The following is an 18,284-nucleotide window of genomic DNA, read 5'->3' as shown; positions in this document are numbered from 1 at the left end:
CGCGGGCGCAGCCCACCCAGCGTCGTCGGTTTGTTGGTGAAGGGGTGCCACTGGCCCTGGATGCTAGGGCTGTCCGTGTGGAAGGGCTTGCGGATGCGGATCACGTCCAAGCCCGACTGGTCCGCCAGCTTCTGCACCAGCGTCGTAATCTCCTCGACTGACTTGCAGTGGATGCTCTCCTCGCGCACTGCCCCGTTAACTGGCCGAAGGAAGGGGGTCGGAAGAGAGGAAGCGGATGGATCAGGGGTCAGACCAGAGGAAGGCGAGCGGGCCCAGTCTCCACCCCCGCAACCCGCCCGCAGGCGCCCTCCAGCCCTCGTCCGGCCCCACTCACGGTATTCGGCCACTACTCTGGGCACACAGCACGGCCGCGAGTTCACGTATATCACGACCCCCGGGTTCCGTCGGGCGAAGTCGGCCACCTCTCGTTCCACGAACTCCCTGACGAAGCCGAGAAGAGTAAGCACAGCGACCCCTGACCCGGGGCGACCTCAGCCCGGAGAGCACCCCGCGCCCTTCGCCCAGGTCACCTGGCGCCACGAGACGACGGCGCATCGCGGCTGAGGCTAAAGCTGAGACGCTGCAGCTGCTGTACGTAGCGCCCCAGCCCGTTATGGAGGACACTGGCCAGGAAGCGGCTCGGGGTCCCGCGCGCCGTCATGGCCGCAGCGCCCAGGTCGCCCAGGCCAGCCTGGAGGGGCGGCGGGGGTGGGGAGCGAGACGAACGCCGAAGCTTCCGGTTCCGGGAACACCCGCGGCCGGGAGTTTTGCTTCCGCGGTCGCGGCGCGAGGCGCGCCAGTGAACCGCGTTGCGGGCGAGAGGGGCGAGGGGAGGGTAGTGACGCGCGGTCTGGGTCGCGAGCCGCGCAGCTTCTGTCAGAAGAGCCGAGGGAGGACGCGGGCGCGGGGGCGAGGTGAGCGCGGGGACTGGCGGGAGCCCCCGGTGGCGCTCTGGTCGTGGCGAGTCCCCTTTGAGGGAAGGAGCGGCGAAGAGGGCCTCCCCTTGGGGGCTAGCGCGTTGGGGTCAGGAACGACGCAGGCGGCGGTAGAGATGGCAACGACGAGGAGATCCCTTGGCCGGGCGGGAGTGGTGAAGAGATGATCTAGAGAAAGTAGAGCGGTGAGGCGGTGGCTGTGCGGGGCCATAGAGGTAGAGCCGGATAGAGGCCCACGGACGTGAAAGATGGGCGTAGATGTGAAGTAGCAATGCAGAGGGGCTGAAGAGGGTTCAGAGAGATGTTTATGAGGGACAAGTTGGAAGAAAGAAGCCACCTCGAGTGGGCTCTGTAGAGTGTGCTGTGCAGAGGATCCCTAGGGTCTGACCTAGCGAAGGCACCCAAACCAGGGACGGAAGGCATTTCAGTTAGTGACTTCCTCGATTTGACTAGGAATGTGGGTACTCCTTCGAGGTGGGTACCCCCTCCGTATCCTGCTACCCCTGCGTGGGGAGTGGATGGGTCGGAGGGGCCTGCCCAGAAGCTTGGTCCCAGGCTCTCCTCGAAGACGGTACAGGAAGGAGGCTCTCCCAGCCTTGGAGGTACCAGTGTTGCCTGTAACTGCAACTGAAATCCGCCAATATTTGAGGGCACATGGGATCTCCTTCCAGGATGGCCACAGCTGCCTGCGGGCACCGAGCCCCTTTGTGAAGGCCTTGCAGCTCAAGGACCAGACTGGTGCTACTGCTTCCTTCAGCCTTTTCATTGACAAGACCACAGGCCGCTTTCTCTGCATGACCAGCCTAGCAGAGGGCAGCTGGGAAGACTTCCAGGCCAGCGTGGAGGGGCGAGGGGATGGGGCCAGAGAGGGGGTCCTGCTTGGTGAGGCCCCAGAAGCTGAGGACAGTGAGGAGGTCCAGAGGATCTGGGACCGAGCCATACCTCTCTGGGAGCTGCCCGAACCAGAGGAGGCCCAGCTGGCTCGTGTGATGTTTGGCCTTACCAAAGTGACAGATGACACACTCAGGCGTTTCAGTGTGCGGTATTTGCGGCCTGCTCGCAGCCTTGTCTTCCCTTGGCTCTCCCCTGGAGGTTTGGGATTAAGAGGCCTGAAGCTACTAAGTGCTGAAGTCCAGGGAGATGAAGTGCACTATAAGGAAACCACCATTCCCCGGCCTGGTGTCTACCACAATCTGTTTGGGTTACCACTGATCAGTCGGCGAGATGTTGAGGTGGTACTGACAGGTCGAGAGCTGGACAGCCTGGCCTTGAACCAATCCACAGGACTGCCCACCCTTGCCCTACCCCGAGGAACTGCCTGCTTACCCCCTGCCTTGCTCCCTTACCTTGAACAGTTTCGACGTATTGTGCTCTGGCTGGGAGATGACCTTCGGTCCTGGGAAGCTGCCAAGTTGTTTGCCCGAAAACTGAATCCCAAGCGATGCTCCTTGGTACGGCCTGGGGACCAGCAGCCCCGTGCCCTGGAGGCCCTGAACCAAGGCTTAAATCTTTCTCGTATTCTGCGTACTGCCCTGCCTGCGTGGCACAAGTCTATCGTGTCTTTCCGGCAGCTTCGGGAGGAGGTGCTAGGAGAACTGTCAAATGTGGAGCAGGCAGCTGGCATCCGCTGGAGCCGCTTCCCAGACCTCAATCGTCTCTTGAAGGGACATCGGAAGGGGGAGCTGACAGTCTTCACAGGTGAGCCCTTGGGAAATCACTACTTGGGGTAAGAGGCAAAGGATCAGGCGACAAAAGCATGTGGGTTTGGGCCATGGCAAATCTTAAAGAGGAGGTTTCTCCCAACTTTGAAGCCCTTGCTCCAGGTCTTGGTTTTAAGGGTAGAACTTTCCTCCCTCACCCAGGTCTGTGTTCAACCCCCCTGCAGGGCCAACTGGCAGTGGAAAGACGACATTCATCAGTGAGTATGCCCTGGATTTGTGTACCCAGGGGGTAAACACACTCTGGGGTAGCTTTGAGATCAGCAACGTGAGACTAGCCCGGGTCATGCTGACACAGTTCGCTGTGGGGCGGCTAGAAGAGCAACTGGACAAATACGACGAGTGGGCAGACCGCTTTGAGGACTTGCCTCTCTATTTCATGACTTTTCATGGGCAGCAGAGCATCAGGTAAGATTCCAAGGCCTAGGGTTTTCAAAGAATGGAAGGGCAGGAGAACAGATCCCCAACAGAATTTTCAGGAATGCTGGCTTTTCTGCTGGGATGGTTTAAAGAGACTACTTGTAATTGACTCTTGAATTCATTGCCTTTTCCTCTTCCCAGGACTGTAATAGACACAATGCAACATGCAGTATACGTCTATGACATTTGTCATGTGGTCATCGACAATCTGCAGTTCATGATGGGGCATGAGCAGCTGTCCACAGACAGGTGACATCCTCTTGTCTCTCTGGAACCCACTTGAACATGCAATTCTTCTCACGCAGTTGGCCCCTAGGCACGCACACTGTACTCTTTTGTTTTCTGACATGTGTGTTTGCACACACCACCCCATACGTATTTCCGTCTCATAGAGGTGTGGGTTGTGGCAGTAGGAAGTATGGATAGGGACCTAAGTGTGAGTCCTTGGGTAGAGTGGGTTGGGGCGGTTTGTGGGGAGATGTGAATGAATCGCGTATGGGTATGTTCTTGTCCTTCTCTCTATGTCTGATAATGTCTTTACTTTGATGGGGTTGGGGCAGGATTGCAGCTCAAGACTACATCGTTGGGGCCTTTCGAAAGTTTGCAACAGACAATAGCTGCCATGTGACACTGGTCATTCATCCCCGGAAGGAGGATGATGATAAGGAACTGCAGACAGCATCAATTTTTGGTTCAGCCAAAGTAAGTGGCCTTTAGAGGAGCCCAAGTTTTGGAGAGTAGAGGGGACAGGTGTGACCAGGGATGGCCTTCATTCAGCCTTAAATCATCTTGACTGTCCACCTGGAAGAGGCAGGAGACAGCTGCCTCTGGGGCCATGACATGAGGAACACATGTGCTAGGAATATAAAGGCTGATAATAGTTGGTCCTTTGCCTTCACATCGGAGCTCACATCGTCCAGTGGGGAAAATAGTGAGACAGTGATTATAACTCAGTATAAGAGCTATGATAGGCAACATAGGTATTTGGGGAACAATGAGACATCTGAGTCAGCCTGGACATCTGGAGAGACTTCCTTGCCCATTAGGGGAGAGAAGGTATCAAAAGAGGTTGGGTTGAGTTCTGGCAGACAGTAAGTGTTAAATAATCGAATAAATGGGAGGGCTTTCTGGGCAGCAGGACTAACCCGGTCCTGGAGCTTCCAGGGATACGCTGAGTGCTTGTTACATGCTAGGCCTGGGCTGGGCACAGGGAATCCAGGGTGAGGAGCACAAACTATGCCACCATGGAACAAACATGGAGCTGGGGAAGAGAGTGACACAGAAGTGCAAAGATGGTGGTTCTTTCTTTATGGGGATCAAGAATGGTCTCTGATGAAGTGTGACATTCAGACCGAGACCTGAACGATAAGCTGGGGTTGAGTGGGGTGGTGAGCTGTGGAGAAGTGTCACAAGCAGAGGAGTCCGGGGCAGTGAGGTAGTCAAGGAACTGAAAGACAGGTGGCCCCAGCATCATGGTCAGTAGTTCAGGGAGCTTTGCCATTCTTCCCTGGACCTTCAGCCTTTCTTTCTGCTTCTCACTGCTCTTCCTCCTTCTGCCCCCATCCCCCAGGCAAGCCAAGAAGCGGACAACGTTCTGATTCTACAGGACAGGAAGCTGGTAACTGGTCCAGGGAAACGGTATCTGCAGGTGTCCAAGAACCGCTTTGATGGAGATGTAGGTGTCTTCCCACTGGAATTCAACAAGAGCTCTCTCACCTTCTCCATACCACCAAAGAGCAAGGCTCGGCTCAAGAAGGTCAAGGATGACAATGGGCTAGTGACCAAAAAGCCTTCTTCTGGCAAAAAGGGGGCTGTGCCCCAGAACTCCAAGACTTGCTTGGGTCAGGCCCACCACCCCTACCAGCCAGACCCCTCCAAGCCCTCAAGGTGAAGGCAGTGCAGAGCTGGACACTGAAATGAGCCTGACAGAACAGGCTGGGACACAGACTTTCTTAGCCCTCTGCTAAGGCTACCTCTGTCCTGTGGTCCTAAGCTAGGGACCCTCCTCCGTCAGAGGGGCCTAACCTAGGGCAGAATTCCATACTGAGAGAATTCAATTTAACAGATATCTGAGAGCCTCCAGTGTGCCGTATACAGCACTGACAAGACAGGTGAGGCCCCTGCTTCTCTAGAACCCACGATCTGGTGAGGGAGACAAGAAAAATAATACAAAACAGTGTCAAACGGTGAGATATACTATGAAGAAAAAACAGTAATGCAATAGTGCTTACAGGCTAGTTTAAGGTCTGAATAGGTATCTCTAAGCAGAGGACCCTGGAGATGGGGCCTAAAGAACTAGGATTGAGCCATGTGAACACCTGGAGAAAGAGGGATCCAAGCAGAGGGAAAATTAGACACACAGGCCCTGTGGTGGGAATGAGCAAATTGAGTGCAAAGCCCTGGGTTCAGGCCCCCTGAACCTGGAGGGGAATAGAGGACTTCTTGCCAAAACTCCAGCCTAGGTTTCTGGAGCCACAGGGTGATACACGGTGGGTATCATACTCTGCTGCCTCCTCTGGACCCTGCCATGTGGTGGCACTCGCTACCATTGGATCCTAGGTGCTTGGCCCTGTAATATCAGGGCCCCAAAGGTGGAACTGGCTGGAGAAGAAAGCTGTGAACCCAGAGTGCCTGCCACCTGGACACTGATTCCATGTTATGCTGCCTCAGACCACTGGAGTGGACACAGTCATGACTTTTTGTAGAGCCTTTTCTAGTTTTACTGAAAAAAATTTTCCATTGCCTTTGTTTCTGTGTTTTTTCTTATTTGTCCACCAGATGTCTCCCCAGTCTATAACGGGATTTTCCTCTTGATTTGAATAGGGAGTCTTTGAGCTGTGCACTCCCAAGGAAGCAGGGGCATTAAAGGGCCTTGACCCACACATCCCTTTACGCCTCTTCTTGGCTTAGGGATGACAGGATGGTGCCTCTTTATCCCTATCTTCCCTGAGGATCTCCATGTAATCCCTGGCAGAGGTGTGGGTCACTGGGCCACATGCCTAGGCCCTGCCTGACCGGCTGTCCCTAGGTGATACGAGCCACTCACTGACCTCTCAGTGTGGACACATGCTCAGTGTCTTATCTGGCTCCCCATCCATTTCCCTCGTCCTTGTACACTATTTCTCTTACGTTCGTATGTGTCAGAACTCCTGGGACTCTTTAAAAATGCAGAACCTAGGGCCTACTCTCTCCCCAATAAACACGCATACAGACGTTTTTAATTCTGAAGGTCTGAGGAAAGGTACAGGATTCCTCATTTGTAACAAGTACTGAAGGAGATTGTAAAGTTAGAGGCCTTGTCAGAAATAGTCCTAAATGAGGGCACTTTCCCATCTCACTTCCTGTGATAGCCTAAAGTCCCATTTTCCCTTTAGATTTGCATGCAAGGATAGTCAGAATGCAAGATGTTCTGAGGGGGCTGGGGAGAAGGCTTTTGTAAGGGTGAGCAGAGGTTTCCTGCTCCCTTGAAGCAGGTCTGCCTTACCAAGTTCTCCCAGTCCACCTAAGGGGGCTGCTTCTGGGGCCCTGTGGAAGGCTCTGGGGTCTCTGGTCTGTTGTATGTGAGAACTGTGGCTACAACTGTCTCCTGAAACAGACCCTGGAACAAAGCTGTTCTCTGGGGAAGAACCTGCAGGGGAGGGAGGGGGTAGCTCCTCCAGGGCCTCCCTTCTTGGGGGTCTCTCCCAGACTGGCTGGAGCCAGGCCTCCTAATCCCGCAGTAATCATTCCCAGCCGCTGGCTGGTCTATGCCTCATCCAGGTTCTGTAACACTGAACGTCAGCCATACCTTCCAGATGCACGCCACCGGGTCATTCCTACCTCTAAGGATTCTGGTCTACTGGGAACGCCTGGTGTGTTCTCAGGAAATCCTTGAGGGATTTCCATTAGGGCCTTTGTGAGGTCTCTGCCAATTGGGGATAGAGGATAGATACACACTTGCCTGTCTGTCTTGCCCTACACTCCTAGCAGACTCCCCCACACACAGCACAAACCAGAATGATGGGAGGCGAAGTTAATGCTCCCCCAGCCACACCCCCTACACACATTCCTTTGCACACCTGTCTTAAACTCCTCACATCAAGACTAAAGTATGTTCAGGAGTCTCTGGAGCCTAGAGAGCAGTGGGGGATCCCTGGGTCCTATGTAAGGTCCCTGGGAGCCACGTCCCTATACCCAACCAGAGTGGATTGAGGCAAATTACCTGGGCTCTGCCTATATCCAATTGAATATTAAGAATCTCCCTGAGAGTTCAGGAAGGGCTTGGCCAAGCAGGGTCCAGCTGGATCTGCAGCCCTGTCCTCAGATTTAGTGTCATTTTTATCTGTGAGGGGGCATCTTGGGTCCTCCAGTAGCTTCTTTACTACAGGTGGGTTTGAGAAGAGACTAAATTCACTGGACTCCTGCTGCCCAAGTACTCACGCTGCAAGTATGGCCCAGATACCTGTAGATACCACAGTCTGTGCCTTCCCACAGGCTGCTTTGGGTGCCACGGGGGGAGCCCTAGGTGCCTCCCTGCAATACAGGGCAACTTCCTGTTTGTGCCTGTGGGTGGAATTTCATGAGTCGAAGGGAAGCCTGGCTATGCTCTGGGGGGGGGCCAGAACTGGCAAACATGCTCACCTGGGCAGACACCTACTCCGGGGGAGGGGTGGTGCTGGTTCTGCTAGGGCAGTTCCGACCGACCGCAGGGTGGGGCGGGGTCTGTTTTGGTGAAACCCGAGCCGTCTTTGTCTGCTTCCTAGGGGTTTTCCTTGTTCCCGGGGAATGAGCTGAGAGTGGACCCGGTTTGGCTCCCTACAGGGCAGGGCAGGGGCAGTAAAGCCCTATCGTCAACTTGGTTAGGGCGGCCAGGTAGTTTAGTTCTCGGTCACGTGCTGCTCGTCCCTTCCCCAGGTCGAAAACCAAATCCAGAAAGCTGTGAAGTCGGAGGCCAGAGGGGCAGCCTCAGGCCACCGTCGAGCTACCGCTGGGCTGGGTACCGGGTCGGCTGTTGCGGGGGTGCTGGGCAGACCACTCCCCTCCCTGGGTCGGGGGCGCGGCCTCAGCCGCCCCGCCCCGCTCCACCAGGCCGGGCCAGGCAGGCGCCCGGAGTCCGGAGCCCGGAGCTGGCTGGGAGCCGGCTGGGAGCCGGCAGATCCGCGGCGAGGAGGTGCCCGCGCTGGAGCAGGAGCCGGGCGGGAGCTGGAGCCGCGGCGCAGGTGGCGCTGGGTGAGTGGTGGGGCCGTGGAGGTGTCGGAACTCCAGCCTCCGGCACATCCCGGCTCCGGAGCGAACTTTCCCGGTCTGGGGAAGCCGGGGGTTGGAGTGAGGAGGGGGTCCTATTCTGGGGTGGGGGCGGGGGTGCACGCGGGGAGCCTGAACAGGGAACCGAGACGGAAACTCACACCGAGGGGTCCACACACGCGCGCACACAGACCCACGCACTTGGGACACACGAACACACGTGCACTCAGGAAAGGACGCGCCCAGTGGGTTACCCTTGCAGTCCCTGGAGCAGCGCCACGGGCCCACACGGACCCCCAGCGGACAAGGTGCTCTGCTGTCGCGTACTTGACGGGGGTGGGAGAAAAGGGCTGCCCGGCCGACGGGGGCGAGCCGGGTGGGACACCTCCGGAGGTTCCTGCTTCCTGGCCGCCCACAGGTGAAGACTAAGACGTAAACAGGCGCCGAGCACGTGATCGCTTCGGAGACAAGTGGGCTGTGCTTCCCCACCCCCGCATCAGGGCGAGGACCTGCCTCCCCAGTCCTGGGCGAGTCTGCGAGGTCTCCTGTCGGGCTGTATTCCATTCTCCGCCTCAAGAAATGTTAAGCCTTCCCACAGAAATGGGAGCACAACGCCCCCTGGAGTCCGGGGTAGCGCAAGACTGAAGACTGTAGGGCTCGGTGGGGTTACCTGGGCTCCGCTCCTTCTTTCACCCGAACGCGTTCATGGTGCCCTCATCCCTGAAGGTATCGGAGGAGGGCGCTATTTTTGATGGCAGCGTACGGCAACCCCCGCCCCATACCTCCAGTCTGGGGAGCAGCTGCCTGAGCGCCGGTGGTCCCCTTCCTGCCACCACCCCTCCTTGCAGAACTGGGACCTCCTCCCCTCACTGTACGAACAGAAAGCCCACTCGTGCAAGAGTGGGTGTCCTCCTTTCCCAGAGAATGCACGAGGGTAAATGTGCCCTAAGTACGGGAGTGGGCCCATCTCCCTGCCCTAGAAGGGAGGATGAACCCCCTCTCCCAGGGAATGAGGGAGTGGGCAGCGGCCCTCTGCCTCCCTCTCTGCCCCACCCTCCACCCCTCCACACATGCTGAGCCCAGCTGCTGCCTGAGCTTCTGGGCTGGCTGCCAGAAAGGGGAGGAGGCTCCTGGTGCCCCAAGAGGCTGGGATCAGGGCAAGGCCAGAGGAGGGGTCTCTACGGGGGGGGGCTCAGTTTGTTCTTGTGAGGATCAGGGTCTGGGGTGAGCCTGAGGGTGGTTGGGCTATGTCTCCCTTTCCAGGGAAAAAGAAAGAAAAACAACCCCTTTCCATAGAGCTAAAAATAGAGCTGAGAGCCGGCCAGGGCTGTGGCCTGGAAGGGGGGGATGCTCCTTCCTGGGGCAGAGGAGCTCTGGCAGGCCTTGGCGTTGGGGGTGGGGATGCAAGTAGGGGGTGGGAGGCGGTCCTTGTCCAGGGCTGTGGGCATTCGCTGACCTGACTGGGGCACAGAGACCCCTCGGGGAAAGTCTGTGTGGTAGAATGTTTGTGAAACACCACGTGTATGTGTAAGTTGTCTGAATGAGACCACCAATGTGTGAAAGATGCTTAGGAGAGGAAGCCCATTTGAGATTGTGCCTCGGTAGGAAGGCCTTTGAGTCTATGTGAAAGACTCTGCACAACAAGATGTGTGACAGTTTGTGTGTGAGTTGGCCTGAAAGATTATGGAAAGAAGGAACATGGAACCACGTGATGGATGAGACTGTGTGATTGTGGCTGCAGGGGACTGAATGTGGGAAAGGTCGTGTGGGTGTTATGAAGACTGTGTTGTTTGCAAGAGGGTGAGAATATCTGTGACCCTGAGAAGACAGAGGAGTGTTGTCAGCTGTGAGGCTGGTGTAGGTTCGGACTGTAGGTTTGGACCGCCTCAACCCAGTGACTGTTGGGGAGGGAGGGCAGGGGCTGCCGCTCTCCCAGCAATGACCTCTGTCTTAACAAATGATTCTGAAGGAAGGTTGGGGAGCAGACAGCCGCGCCCGGGACAGGCCTGGGCTCGCGGGGTCGAGAGGGTACAGTGCTGGGGAGCCGGGTAGGGGCCCCCAGGGCTGGGGGGGTGACGGTGTATTCTCCGAATGTGTCGCCAGGTGGCGCCACCTCCGCAAATCCGAATATGCCTCTATCAACCGCTGGGGGTGGGGCAGGCACGGCCCGAGCCGGGGTCCCCGACCGGTCCTGGGGAGCAAGGGCCCGGCAGCCGGGGAGGGTTGGGGGGGCAGCTGACCCTCGGCGCCCCGCTCCGGACTCCGAAACCGGAGAGTGTGTCTTGCGGGGCAGGCTTCGATCGAGGAGCGGAGGGGGAAGGGCGGCCGCTGTGGCGCCCGGCCCTTTGTGCTCGAACAATGACCAGCTGCCGCTGGCCCCGGGGCCCGAGTAGGGGTAGAGGGTGACCCGCCGCCGCCGCCGAGTCCTGAGCCGACCGGGCTTCGAGGGGAGGGGGGGAATCCTGAGTCCCGTGGCGCGGTCCCCGCGTGCGCCCGGCCGGCCTCGCGTGACGCGGGGTGCCTGCGCGTGTCCGCGCCCGGGGCGGGGACGCCCCTCGGACCCCTCCCCCGCGCTGCGCCGCCCACTCGGGCCGGACGGGGGCCGGTCGGGCCGGGGGCGCCGCGGAGGCGGGGCCGGGCCGGGCCGGGCGGCTCCGAGTGGCCGCGCGCGGGCTGGAGCCGGGCGGCAAGCCTGTGGAGCGCTGGGGGCGGCCCGGGGCTGAGCATGGAGCGGCGCGGCGGAGGTGAGGGGGGGCCGGGGCTGGGAGGCGACCTGGGGGCGCCCCCAACTTCTGCGCGGCGGAGGGCGGGTGGGGAGGCGGCATCCCCCAGCCGACCCCACTTAATGGAAGCGGAGAAAGGGGGGGGTTGCTCTGGAGGGTGGGTTGGGGGCTCCGGCTTCCTGTCGCGGAATGGGAACTCGTGATCCCAGACTTGATCCCGTTTGACTGGTCTTTGGAGTTTGGTGGGGGGAGACTTTCCCCAACTCTTCAGCTCCAAAACAGGTCTGTGGGAGTTCAGCTTAGCCAGACCTGCCCGGGACCCTGGCTGAACCCAGCGCTCGGCTGCCCCCAGCCCACTAAGGGTGTGTGTGTGTGTATGTGTGTGTGTGTGTGTGCGCTGGGCCAGAGTGATTACTCAGGGAGTGCTGGGGAGAGCCAGGGGTTCCCTTTCCTACAGCCACAACGCATTTCTCAAAATGGAGCCTCCACTTGCCCCTCCTTCTCTCTCGGGCTCCCGCTCTTGGAGCCCGGCTGGCTGGGCCTGGCTTTCCAGAGGCCTGGCTCTGGCTCCCTGAGTGTCTGGCTCTCAGGGCCCAGTTTTTATATCTCTTCTGGGTTTAGGGGCCTCTGGCTCCGTGGGATTCAGGGGCCCAGACTCACTGGGTCAGCCTGTCTCCTTGTCTGCCTGACCCTGGGGCCTCTCTGAGTCTTTGTCTCTTGTCTTTTGGGTCCCTGTCTTTCTCTGAGTCTGTCTCTCTCCTCCCCTTACTTCTCACTTTCTCAGTGCTCACTGAAGTGGGCAAATGCAGACAGAGGTGCCAGCCTCCATTGCCCCCTAAGAAGCCCCTTCCCCACAGCTTTCTCCGTGCCCTGGAGTGGTGTGGGAGAGGGCAGGAGATGGGGTGTGCCATCTGCTTAGCCCAGGGCTGGCACTTGGTGGGTGCGCTCTGCTCTCCCCCAGGTCCCAAGCCCTAGCTCCTCCACCCTCAGTCTGGATACCTTCCTGGTTCTCAGGGTCCTTTGACTCGAGCGGGGAGGTGGAGGGTGGGCCTAGTGGAATACAAGCAAGAAAGAAGGGGGATAGACCAAAGGAGTCAGATAATGTGTCTCTCCTTTCCCCACACTCCAGTGAGTGACAAGAACCAGGCTCCTGCTCACCCAGTTGGCCCTGCTTGCCACCCAGGCTCCCACCCACTCTCACACATGCTCTATCCACATACACACACTCCTCTGTACACACTTGTGCACACTCACTTTCCTGTTCGTATGCTCGTGTAAGATGCAGGGGGAGTTAACATATAAACTCGTGTATCTGAAGGGACATCTATCCAAAGACACTCAGAGAGTTGCACTCATACACCACGAATTCACTTATCCTATATGCAGTTATTACTTGTGCGTATTTTCTGAGGGATCCCGAAGCACACACGTACTCTTTTATGACATATTAATCCACACACATGAATAATAGGAATGTACTGATACAACTATTCAAACATACATATACTCACACAGGCGCATTCATGATGTTTTCACACATTTTCACAGACGCATTTCCACGCGCCTGTGCACAGTCTCACACACACCAATAAGTACAGACACAAACTCCTGTTCCTACGCAATTCTCTGTCCACTTCTTGGCCCCCACTCTGCATGATGATTTCAGCAGATGCCTGAGTCCTGCTCTTCGGCCTCAGGCCTGGGGAGGGAGTTCAGGGTGGAGACTCGCTGTCCCCTTCCAGGAAGGAGCAGAGCCTGGGGAGGTGGAGCCCTCTTCCCTGGGTTCCAGGGAAGTGAGATCTGAGAGCAGCTGCCAGAGGTGATGGTGGGGCTTTCACCCTCATCCCCTCGGGGCTACTCTGGAGACTGTCTAAAGCCGGATGGTTTCACAGAACCAGAGGTTGGCCGCAGGCCTGTGTAGGCTCCTTTAGGCCAGACTGATTGGGTGTGGTAAGGCTCGGAGTTGTCATGGAAGCAAGCAGGAGCCCGCATCCACCTCTAGAAGGCAGGAGACCCCAGAGGGCACGTGTGGGCTCCCTAAAAGCTCTGGGTTTCTTGTTTGGCCGGCTCCATCCTTGCCGCCTCTCCGTCTGGGAGAAACAGGCCCAGCTGGGGGAGGCTGGGCGCTGCCTGGCCTTGGCTCTTTATTCCCTAATTACCATCTGAGTTGCTGACTGTGTCCCTGAGGTTGCCTCTGCCCCAAGTGCCCTCTAATGAGGCCACCTGTCCCAGGGGACCAGAAACCTGTGCTGGGAGCTGGTAGAGAACTCCCTCCTAAACTTGAGTCCCGAATTCTGTGAGGGATGCAGGTTTGGGCGGGGCACTGCGTCACCAGCAGGCCTCCCTTCCCCTCATCTTCCTTGCTTGGTAAGGTCAGCCCTTAGCACTGCTCAGACCAGAGTTGGACGGTGATCTGGATCCCAGGAAGACCCGAGTTTCATGCCAGTGCTTGGAGAAGGAGCCTTCGGGGATCAGGGCTTGTACCGATCTCAGGAGGCTGTTTGACGTGGGACAAGGGGTCAGGAGAGGGACTCGGGCACTTGTATAGGGAGGGGCCTCAAGGTGAAGGGACTCTGACGCCACTGCCCTGCTCACAGGTTCCCCCGGAGGCCCTTGGCCAGGCCTGAGCCTCTGTCGCCATGGCCATTGTGCAGACTCTGCCAGTGCCACTCGAGCCCGCTCCTGAGGCCACCACTGCCCCACAAGCTCCAGCCATGGGCAGCGTGAGCAGCCTCATCTCAGGCCGGCCCTGCCCTGGGGGGCCAGCTCCTCCCCGCCACCATGGCCCCCCTGGGCCCACCTTCTTCCGCCAGCAGGATGGCCTGCTCCGGGGTGGCTATGAGGCACAGGAGCCGCTGTGCCCAGCTGTGCCCCCTCGGAAGACCGTCCCTGGCACCAGCTTCACCTACATCAACGAGGACTTCCGGACAGAGTCACCCTCCAGCCCGAGCAGTGACATTGAGGATGCCCGAGAACAGCGGGCACGCAATGCCCATCTCCGCGGCCCCCCACCCAAGCTCATCCCTGTCTCTGGAAAGCTGGAGAAGGTAAGGACCAGCCCTTCCTTTGGGGCCTGGGTGGAATCAGGAGCCCCCTGAAGAAGCTGGAATTTGGGGGCCGATTTAGAGGAGAGAATGTGGGCTGCAGATTCACCAGACCTGGGTTCTAATCCCAGCTCTGCCTCATTCCAGCTGCATGAGCTCAGGGAAGTCACTTAGCCTTTCTGAGCCAGAGGTTCTGTATCTGCAACGTGGAGGCACCAGGTCAGCTCTCCTGAGATGGTCGGGAGCATCCCATCACACAGTGTATGTCAGTGTTGAGCCTAGTGCCTGTCCCACAACACGTGCTCAGTAAAGGTGAGCTGCTCAGACTCCTGTAACTGTGCGACAGCTACGCATCTGACTCTGAACGAGGCCTTTAACTTTGCTGAGCCTCCATTTGCTCATCTGTAAAACGGGCACAGTGATAATATTTTGCTCGTGTGGCTGTTGTAATGATTAGCGGTGAACCTTTTAAGTGGCTTGCCATAAAGGGTATCAGGAGGCCCTCAGCGGTGGTAGCAATTAGTATTAATGTGTGGGGATTGGGGACCCCAGATGGGAGGGCAGGGAGTATGATAAGGGCTTTGAAAGATTGGGCAGCTCATCCCCAGTGTCACGTGGCATCTCATTTCAGAACATGGAGAAAATCCTGATCCGCCCAACAGCCTTCAAGCCGGTGCTGCCCAAACCTCGAGGGGCACCATCCCTACCTAGCTTCCTGGGTCCTCGGGCCGCCGGACTGTCTGGGAGCCAGGGCAGCCTGACACAGCTGTTTGGGGGCCCTGCCTCGTCCTCGTCCTCCTCCTCCTCCTCGGCTGCTGACAAACCCCTGGCACTGAGTGGCTGGACCAGCGGCTGCCCATCGGGGACACTGTCTGACTCCGGCCGAAACTCACTGTCCAGCCTGCCCACCTACAGCACCGGGGGTGCGGAGCCAGCCAGCCACTCCCCAGGCGGGCACCTGCCCTCCCACGGCCCTGCGCGGGGGGCACTGCCCGGGCCAGCCCGAGGGGCCCCTACTGGGCCCTCCCACTCGGACAGTGGCCGATCCTCCTCCAGCAAGAGCACAGGCTCCCTGGGAGGCCGTGTGGCTGGGGGGCTCTTGGGCAGTGGTGCCCGGGCCTCGCCTGACAGCAGCTCCTGTGGGGAGCGCTCCCCACCCCCGCCCCCACCCCCTCCACCCCCTTCGGATGAGGCCCTGCTGCACTGTGTCCTGGAAGGAAAGCTCCACGACCGTGAGGCAGAGCTGCAGCAGCTGCGGGACAGTCTGGACGAGAGTGAGGTGACCGTGTGCCAGGTGTGGTCAGCAGCAGTGATGGTGGGGGTGGTCCGGCCGGACAGCCGCAGGAGCCGGGAGTCCAGGGAGCACTCCCGTGTGTGCCCGGGGCGGGGGCGGGGGGGCGGCAGGTGAGGCCCAGCTGTCGGGCTTCACCTGCGGAGTGGTGAGGGGTCCCGGCCAGCACCGCCGTTGGCTGTCCTCAGACTTGAGCGAGACACTTCACGGGGCTGAGCCTCGCTCTCCTCAGCTAGAGATGGGCACATGTCTGGCCTCCTGGGGTTCGGATGAGGATTAAGTAAGGCAGAGGCTGTGGAGCACTTAGAATGACGCCCGGCGCCTAGGAATTTCTGCAGGGGCGTTTGCTATCATGGACATTGTCCCGAGAACCCTAGAAGTGGTTGTGACTAGAGTTACCGTAATTATTCTTGAGTGGTTGGATGGCGTCTCCGGTCCCCGAGCCCAGCCAAGAGCCGTCGGTGACCTGGGAGCAGTGGGCGGGGGGCACCCAGGTCTGCCTTCTGTCCCCAGGCGTATGAGGAGCGGCAGCGGCACTGGCCGCGGGAGCGGGAGCCGCCACGGGACGACAGCGCAGCCCAGGCCCAGCGGGCGCAGCGGGCCCACCAGCTGCTCCAGCTGCAGGTGTTCCAGCTGCAGCATGAGAAGCGGCAGCTGCAGGACGACTTCGCGCAGCTGCTGCAGGAGCGGGAGCAGCTAGAGCGGCGCTGTGCCACCTTCGAGCGGGAGCAGCAGGAGCTCGGGCCACGGCTCGAGGAGACCAAGTGGGAGGTGGGCCAGGCCGGGAGGGGCGGGGAGCGGGGCCTCCTGGGACGAGCCCTGGGCCCAGGGGTCCGGCCATTAACACCCCCCACCCAGCCTGCTACTCGCAGAGGTCCTCCCCATCCTCACCTCCGGGAGATGAAGATCTCCCTCTGACCTCCCTTCCTGGGGCGGGGAGGGGGTCCCCTTGTGCCCCCGTTTTAGGTCTCCTCGTTGCTCGGGTCGAGTGCTCACGTAGCCAGTGGCCTTCCCATCCACTGCCTCCCGACCAATAAGAATGTAGAGCCTGCTACGCGCCCAGAACTTTCTAGCCGTTACTTAGAGTGGATCTTCCGATTCTCAGAACAGCCCTGGGAGGCGGCTATTGTTAACACCCCCATTTTTGAGATGAGGAAGGCTGGAGCCCAGAATTACGATTAGGCAGTGGCAGAGCTGAGATTTGAACTCAGGCCTGTGGCTCCATCATCTGCGCTTTTAACCGAAACGCCGTGGCGCCTCCCGGTGGAAGTGCGGTCACTGCCCTCAGTGGCTCCCAGTCCTGCAAAACCTGCCACCAGCCAGTCCTGGGCCTTTGTGATGGTTTAAAGTCACCTGCTTTGAAGGAAAAAGATCTGGGTCTGTGTTTTACGTCGGCCGCTTACTAGCTTATATGTGGCCTTGGACGTGTCACCGGGCTCGCCTCAGTGTCTCCATCCGTGTCGTGCGTGTCACGATCAAACAAGCTCTCCCCAAACACCCCGTGTGATCTCAGGGCCTGGCCCTCTGGGAGAAGCCTTCTCACCCCCCTCCCCGGCCCCCTCCCACCCCTAGGTGTGCCAGAAGTCAGGTGAGATCTCCCTGCTGAAGCAGCAGCTCAAGGAGTCCCAGGCAGAGCTGGTGCAGAAGGGCAGCGAGCTGGTGGCCCTGCGGGTGGCGCTGCGAGAGGCCCGAGGCGCGCTCCGGGCCAGTGAGGGCCGGGCGCGGGGCCTGCAGGAGGCGGCCCGGGCTCGGGAGCTGGAGCTGGAGGCCTGTTCCCAGGAGCTGCAGCAGCACCGCCGGGAGGCCGAGCGGCTCCGAGAGAAAGCTGGCCAGCTGGACAGCGAGGCGGCCGGACTCCGGGAAGCCCCCGGGTCACCTGCCGCCGCCGACCCATTCCTCCTGGCAGAGAGCGATGAGGCCAAGGCGCAGCGGGCGGCCGCCGGGGTCGGGAGCAGCCTGCGCGCCCAGGTGGAGCGGCTGCGGGCAGAGCTGCAGCGGGAGCGGCGGCGGGGTGAGGAGCAGCGGGACAGCTTCGAGGGGGAGCGGCTGGCCTGGCAGGCGGAGAAGGAGCAGGTGATCCGCTACCAGAAGCAGCTGCAGCACAACTACATCCAGATGTACCGGCGCAACCGGCAGCTGGAGCAGGAGCTGCGGCAGCTGAGCCTGGAGCTGGAGGCCCGGGAGCTCGCCGAGCTGGGCCTGGCCGAGCCGGCCCCCTGCATCTGCCTGGAGGAGATCACCGCCACCGAAATCTAGGGCCCTTGGCATCCCAGATCTGCGGGGAGCTCTGCCGAAGGGGGGAGGTGGCGGGAGCCTCAGGTCCACGGGGGTCCCCAAAGTCTTGAGGGCCCCAGAACCACTCGTCCCCTGGGATCCAGGCCTCTGGGCCTCTGCCAAGACCTTGGGGCGGCCCTGCGACTTGGATGAGCAAGATCAGACTCCTTGAAGGTCCCCGTTTCACGGTCATGCAGAGGCTCCTGCTCGCTTGACCCATTTCACCCCCCTTCTGCCATTGCCACTCTGCCAAGCGCATTCATCCCAGACGCCAGGGGGCTGGGAGGAGGAGGGGGGGGCGCCTTCGTTTCCACACTCTCCCCTACCCCAAAGCCAGAGAGAGCCAGACAGCGCCAGCTGCCCCAGATGTGCCTGCCCCCACCCTGCCCGTGTCGGGGGCCAGGGCTGGGACTGGGATGTGACCCCCAGGCTCCAGCCCTGCAGCCTCTCTCCTGGGACAAGGGGGCTGTAGTCAGACCAAAGGAAGAACTCAGCATTGTCTTGTTTATTTGTGTTTGTGACCAAGTGGCCCCTCCCCACACCCAAGTTTATGGCCTCGTTTTCACTTGTATATTTTTCCACACTGTAAATTTCTTGTACAAACCCAAAGAAAAAAATTAAAAAATCTTTTGTTTTTAAAAAAAAGATGAGTGTGC

The 18,284-nt window shown here is 59.3% G+C and overlaps 3 protein-coding genes across 10 annotated transcripts in view; 2 read left to right on the top strand and 1 right to left on the bottom strand.

Annotated features, from left to right (window-relative positions):
* The window catches only part of MRPL43 (mitochondrial ribosomal protein L43), a 2,889-nt gene extending 2,161 nt beyond the window's left edge, over positions 1 to 728 (bottom strand). Inside the window, exons 1-3 of the mRNA XM_006746501.3 lie at positions 531 to 728; positions 335 to 441; positions 4 to 199 (exon numbers count right to left, since the gene is read on the bottom strand). Of these exons, the coding sequence (XP_006746564.2) occupies positions 4 to 199; positions 335 to 441; positions 531 to 661 (434 nt within the window). The 5' untranslated portion in view covers positions 662 to 728. The remainder of the gene's footprint in view (positions 1 to 3; positions 200 to 334; positions 442 to 530) is intronic.
* Positions 729 to 829: 101 nt separating this feature from the next.
* On the top strand, positions 830 to 5,821 carry TWNK (twinkle mtDNA helicase). Of its 5 annotated transcripts, none has more exons than XM_031017282.2 (6): positions 830 to 914; positions 2,507 to 2,633; positions 2,798 to 3,061; positions 3,215 to 3,322; positions 3,634 to 3,775; positions 4,644 to 5,821. In XM_031017282.2, exons 3-6 carry the CDS (start codon positions 2,940 to 2,942, stop codon positions 4,962 to 4,964), a joined length of 693 nt encoding a protein of 230 aa, XP_030873142.1. In that variant the 5' UTR covers positions 830 to 914; positions 2,507 to 2,633; positions 2,798 to 2,939; the 3' UTR covers positions 4,965 to 5,821. The 5 variants fall into 5 exon arrangements, with proteins under 5 accessions (XP_030873142.1, XP_030873139.1, XP_006746566.1 ...); XM_031017279.1 differs by lacking the exon at positions 830 to 914 and adding an exon at positions 921 to 2,386 and having other exon boundaries at positions 2,821 to 3,061; XM_031017281.2 differs by lacking the exon at positions 830 to 914 and adding an exon at positions 2,194 to 2,386.
* A 2,303-nt stretch (positions 5,822 to 8,124) lies between these two features.
* On the top strand, positions 8,125 to 18,273 carry LZTS2 (leucine zipper tumor suppressor 2). 4 transcript variants are annotated; one of them, XM_081823629.1, is made up of 6 exons: positions 8,125 to 8,281; positions 8,715 to 9,022; positions 13,617 to 14,066; positions 14,695 to 15,357; positions 15,868 to 16,125; positions 16,927 to 18,273. In XM_081823629.1, exons 3-6 carry the CDS (start codon positions 13,659 to 13,661, stop codon positions 17,608 to 17,610), a joined length of 2,013 nt encoding a protein of 670 aa, XP_081679755.1. In that variant the 5' UTR covers positions 8,125 to 8,281; positions 8,715 to 9,022; positions 13,617 to 13,658; the 3' UTR covers positions 17,611 to 18,273. The 4 variants fall into 4 exon arrangements, with proteins under 4 accessions (XP_081679755.1, XP_081679754.1, XP_081679756.1 ...); XM_081823628.1 differs by lacking the exon at positions 8,715 to 9,022 and having other exon boundaries at positions 8,128 to 8,281; XM_081823630.1 differs by lacking the exons at positions 8,125 to 8,281; positions 8,715 to 9,022 and adding an exon at positions 9,703 to 11,040 and having other exon boundaries at positions 14,695 to 15,342.
* The last annotated feature ends 11 nt before the right edge of the window (positions 18,274 to 18,284 follow it).

The sequence above is a fragment of the Leptonychotes weddellii genome, chromosome 6 (genome assembly GCF_054177405.1).
Source record: "Leptonychotes weddellii isolate Sample4059 chromosome 6, ASM5417740v2, whole genome shotgun sequence".
Taxonomy (NCBI): domain Eukaryota; kingdom Metazoa; phylum Chordata; class Mammalia; order Carnivora; family Phocidae; genus Leptonychotes; species Leptonychotes weddellii.
This window is presented reverse-complemented; position numbering and strand designations above follow the sequence as displayed.

Bases quoted from the DNA above. Each gene is read 5' to 3' on its own strand.
- TWNK (XM_006746503.2), top strand. From the start codon at position 1,391: ATGTGGGTACTCCTTCGAGGTGGGTACCCCCTCCGTATCCTGCTACCC. The intron at 2,634-2,820 runs GTGAGCCCTTGG...ACCCCCCTGCAG, and splicing joins GGAGCTGACAGTCTTCACAG to GGCCAACTGGCAGTGGAAAG. The intron at 3,062-3,214 runs GTAAGATTCCAA...TCCTCTTCCCAG, and splicing joins CATGGGCAGCAGAGCATCAG to GACTGTAATAGACACAATGC.
- LZTS2 (XM_081823629.1), top strand. From the start codon at position 13,659: ATGGCCATTGTGCAGACTCTGCCAGTGCCACTCGAGCCCGCTCCTGAG. The intron at 15,358-15,867 runs GTGTGGTCAGCA...TTCTGTCCCCAG, and splicing joins GTGAGGTGACCGTGTGCCAG to GCGTATGAGGAGCGGCAGCG. The intron at 16,126-16,926 runs GTGGGCCAGGCC...TCCCACCCCTAG, and splicing joins TCGAGGAGACCAAGTGGGAG to GTGTGCCAGAAGTCAGGTGA.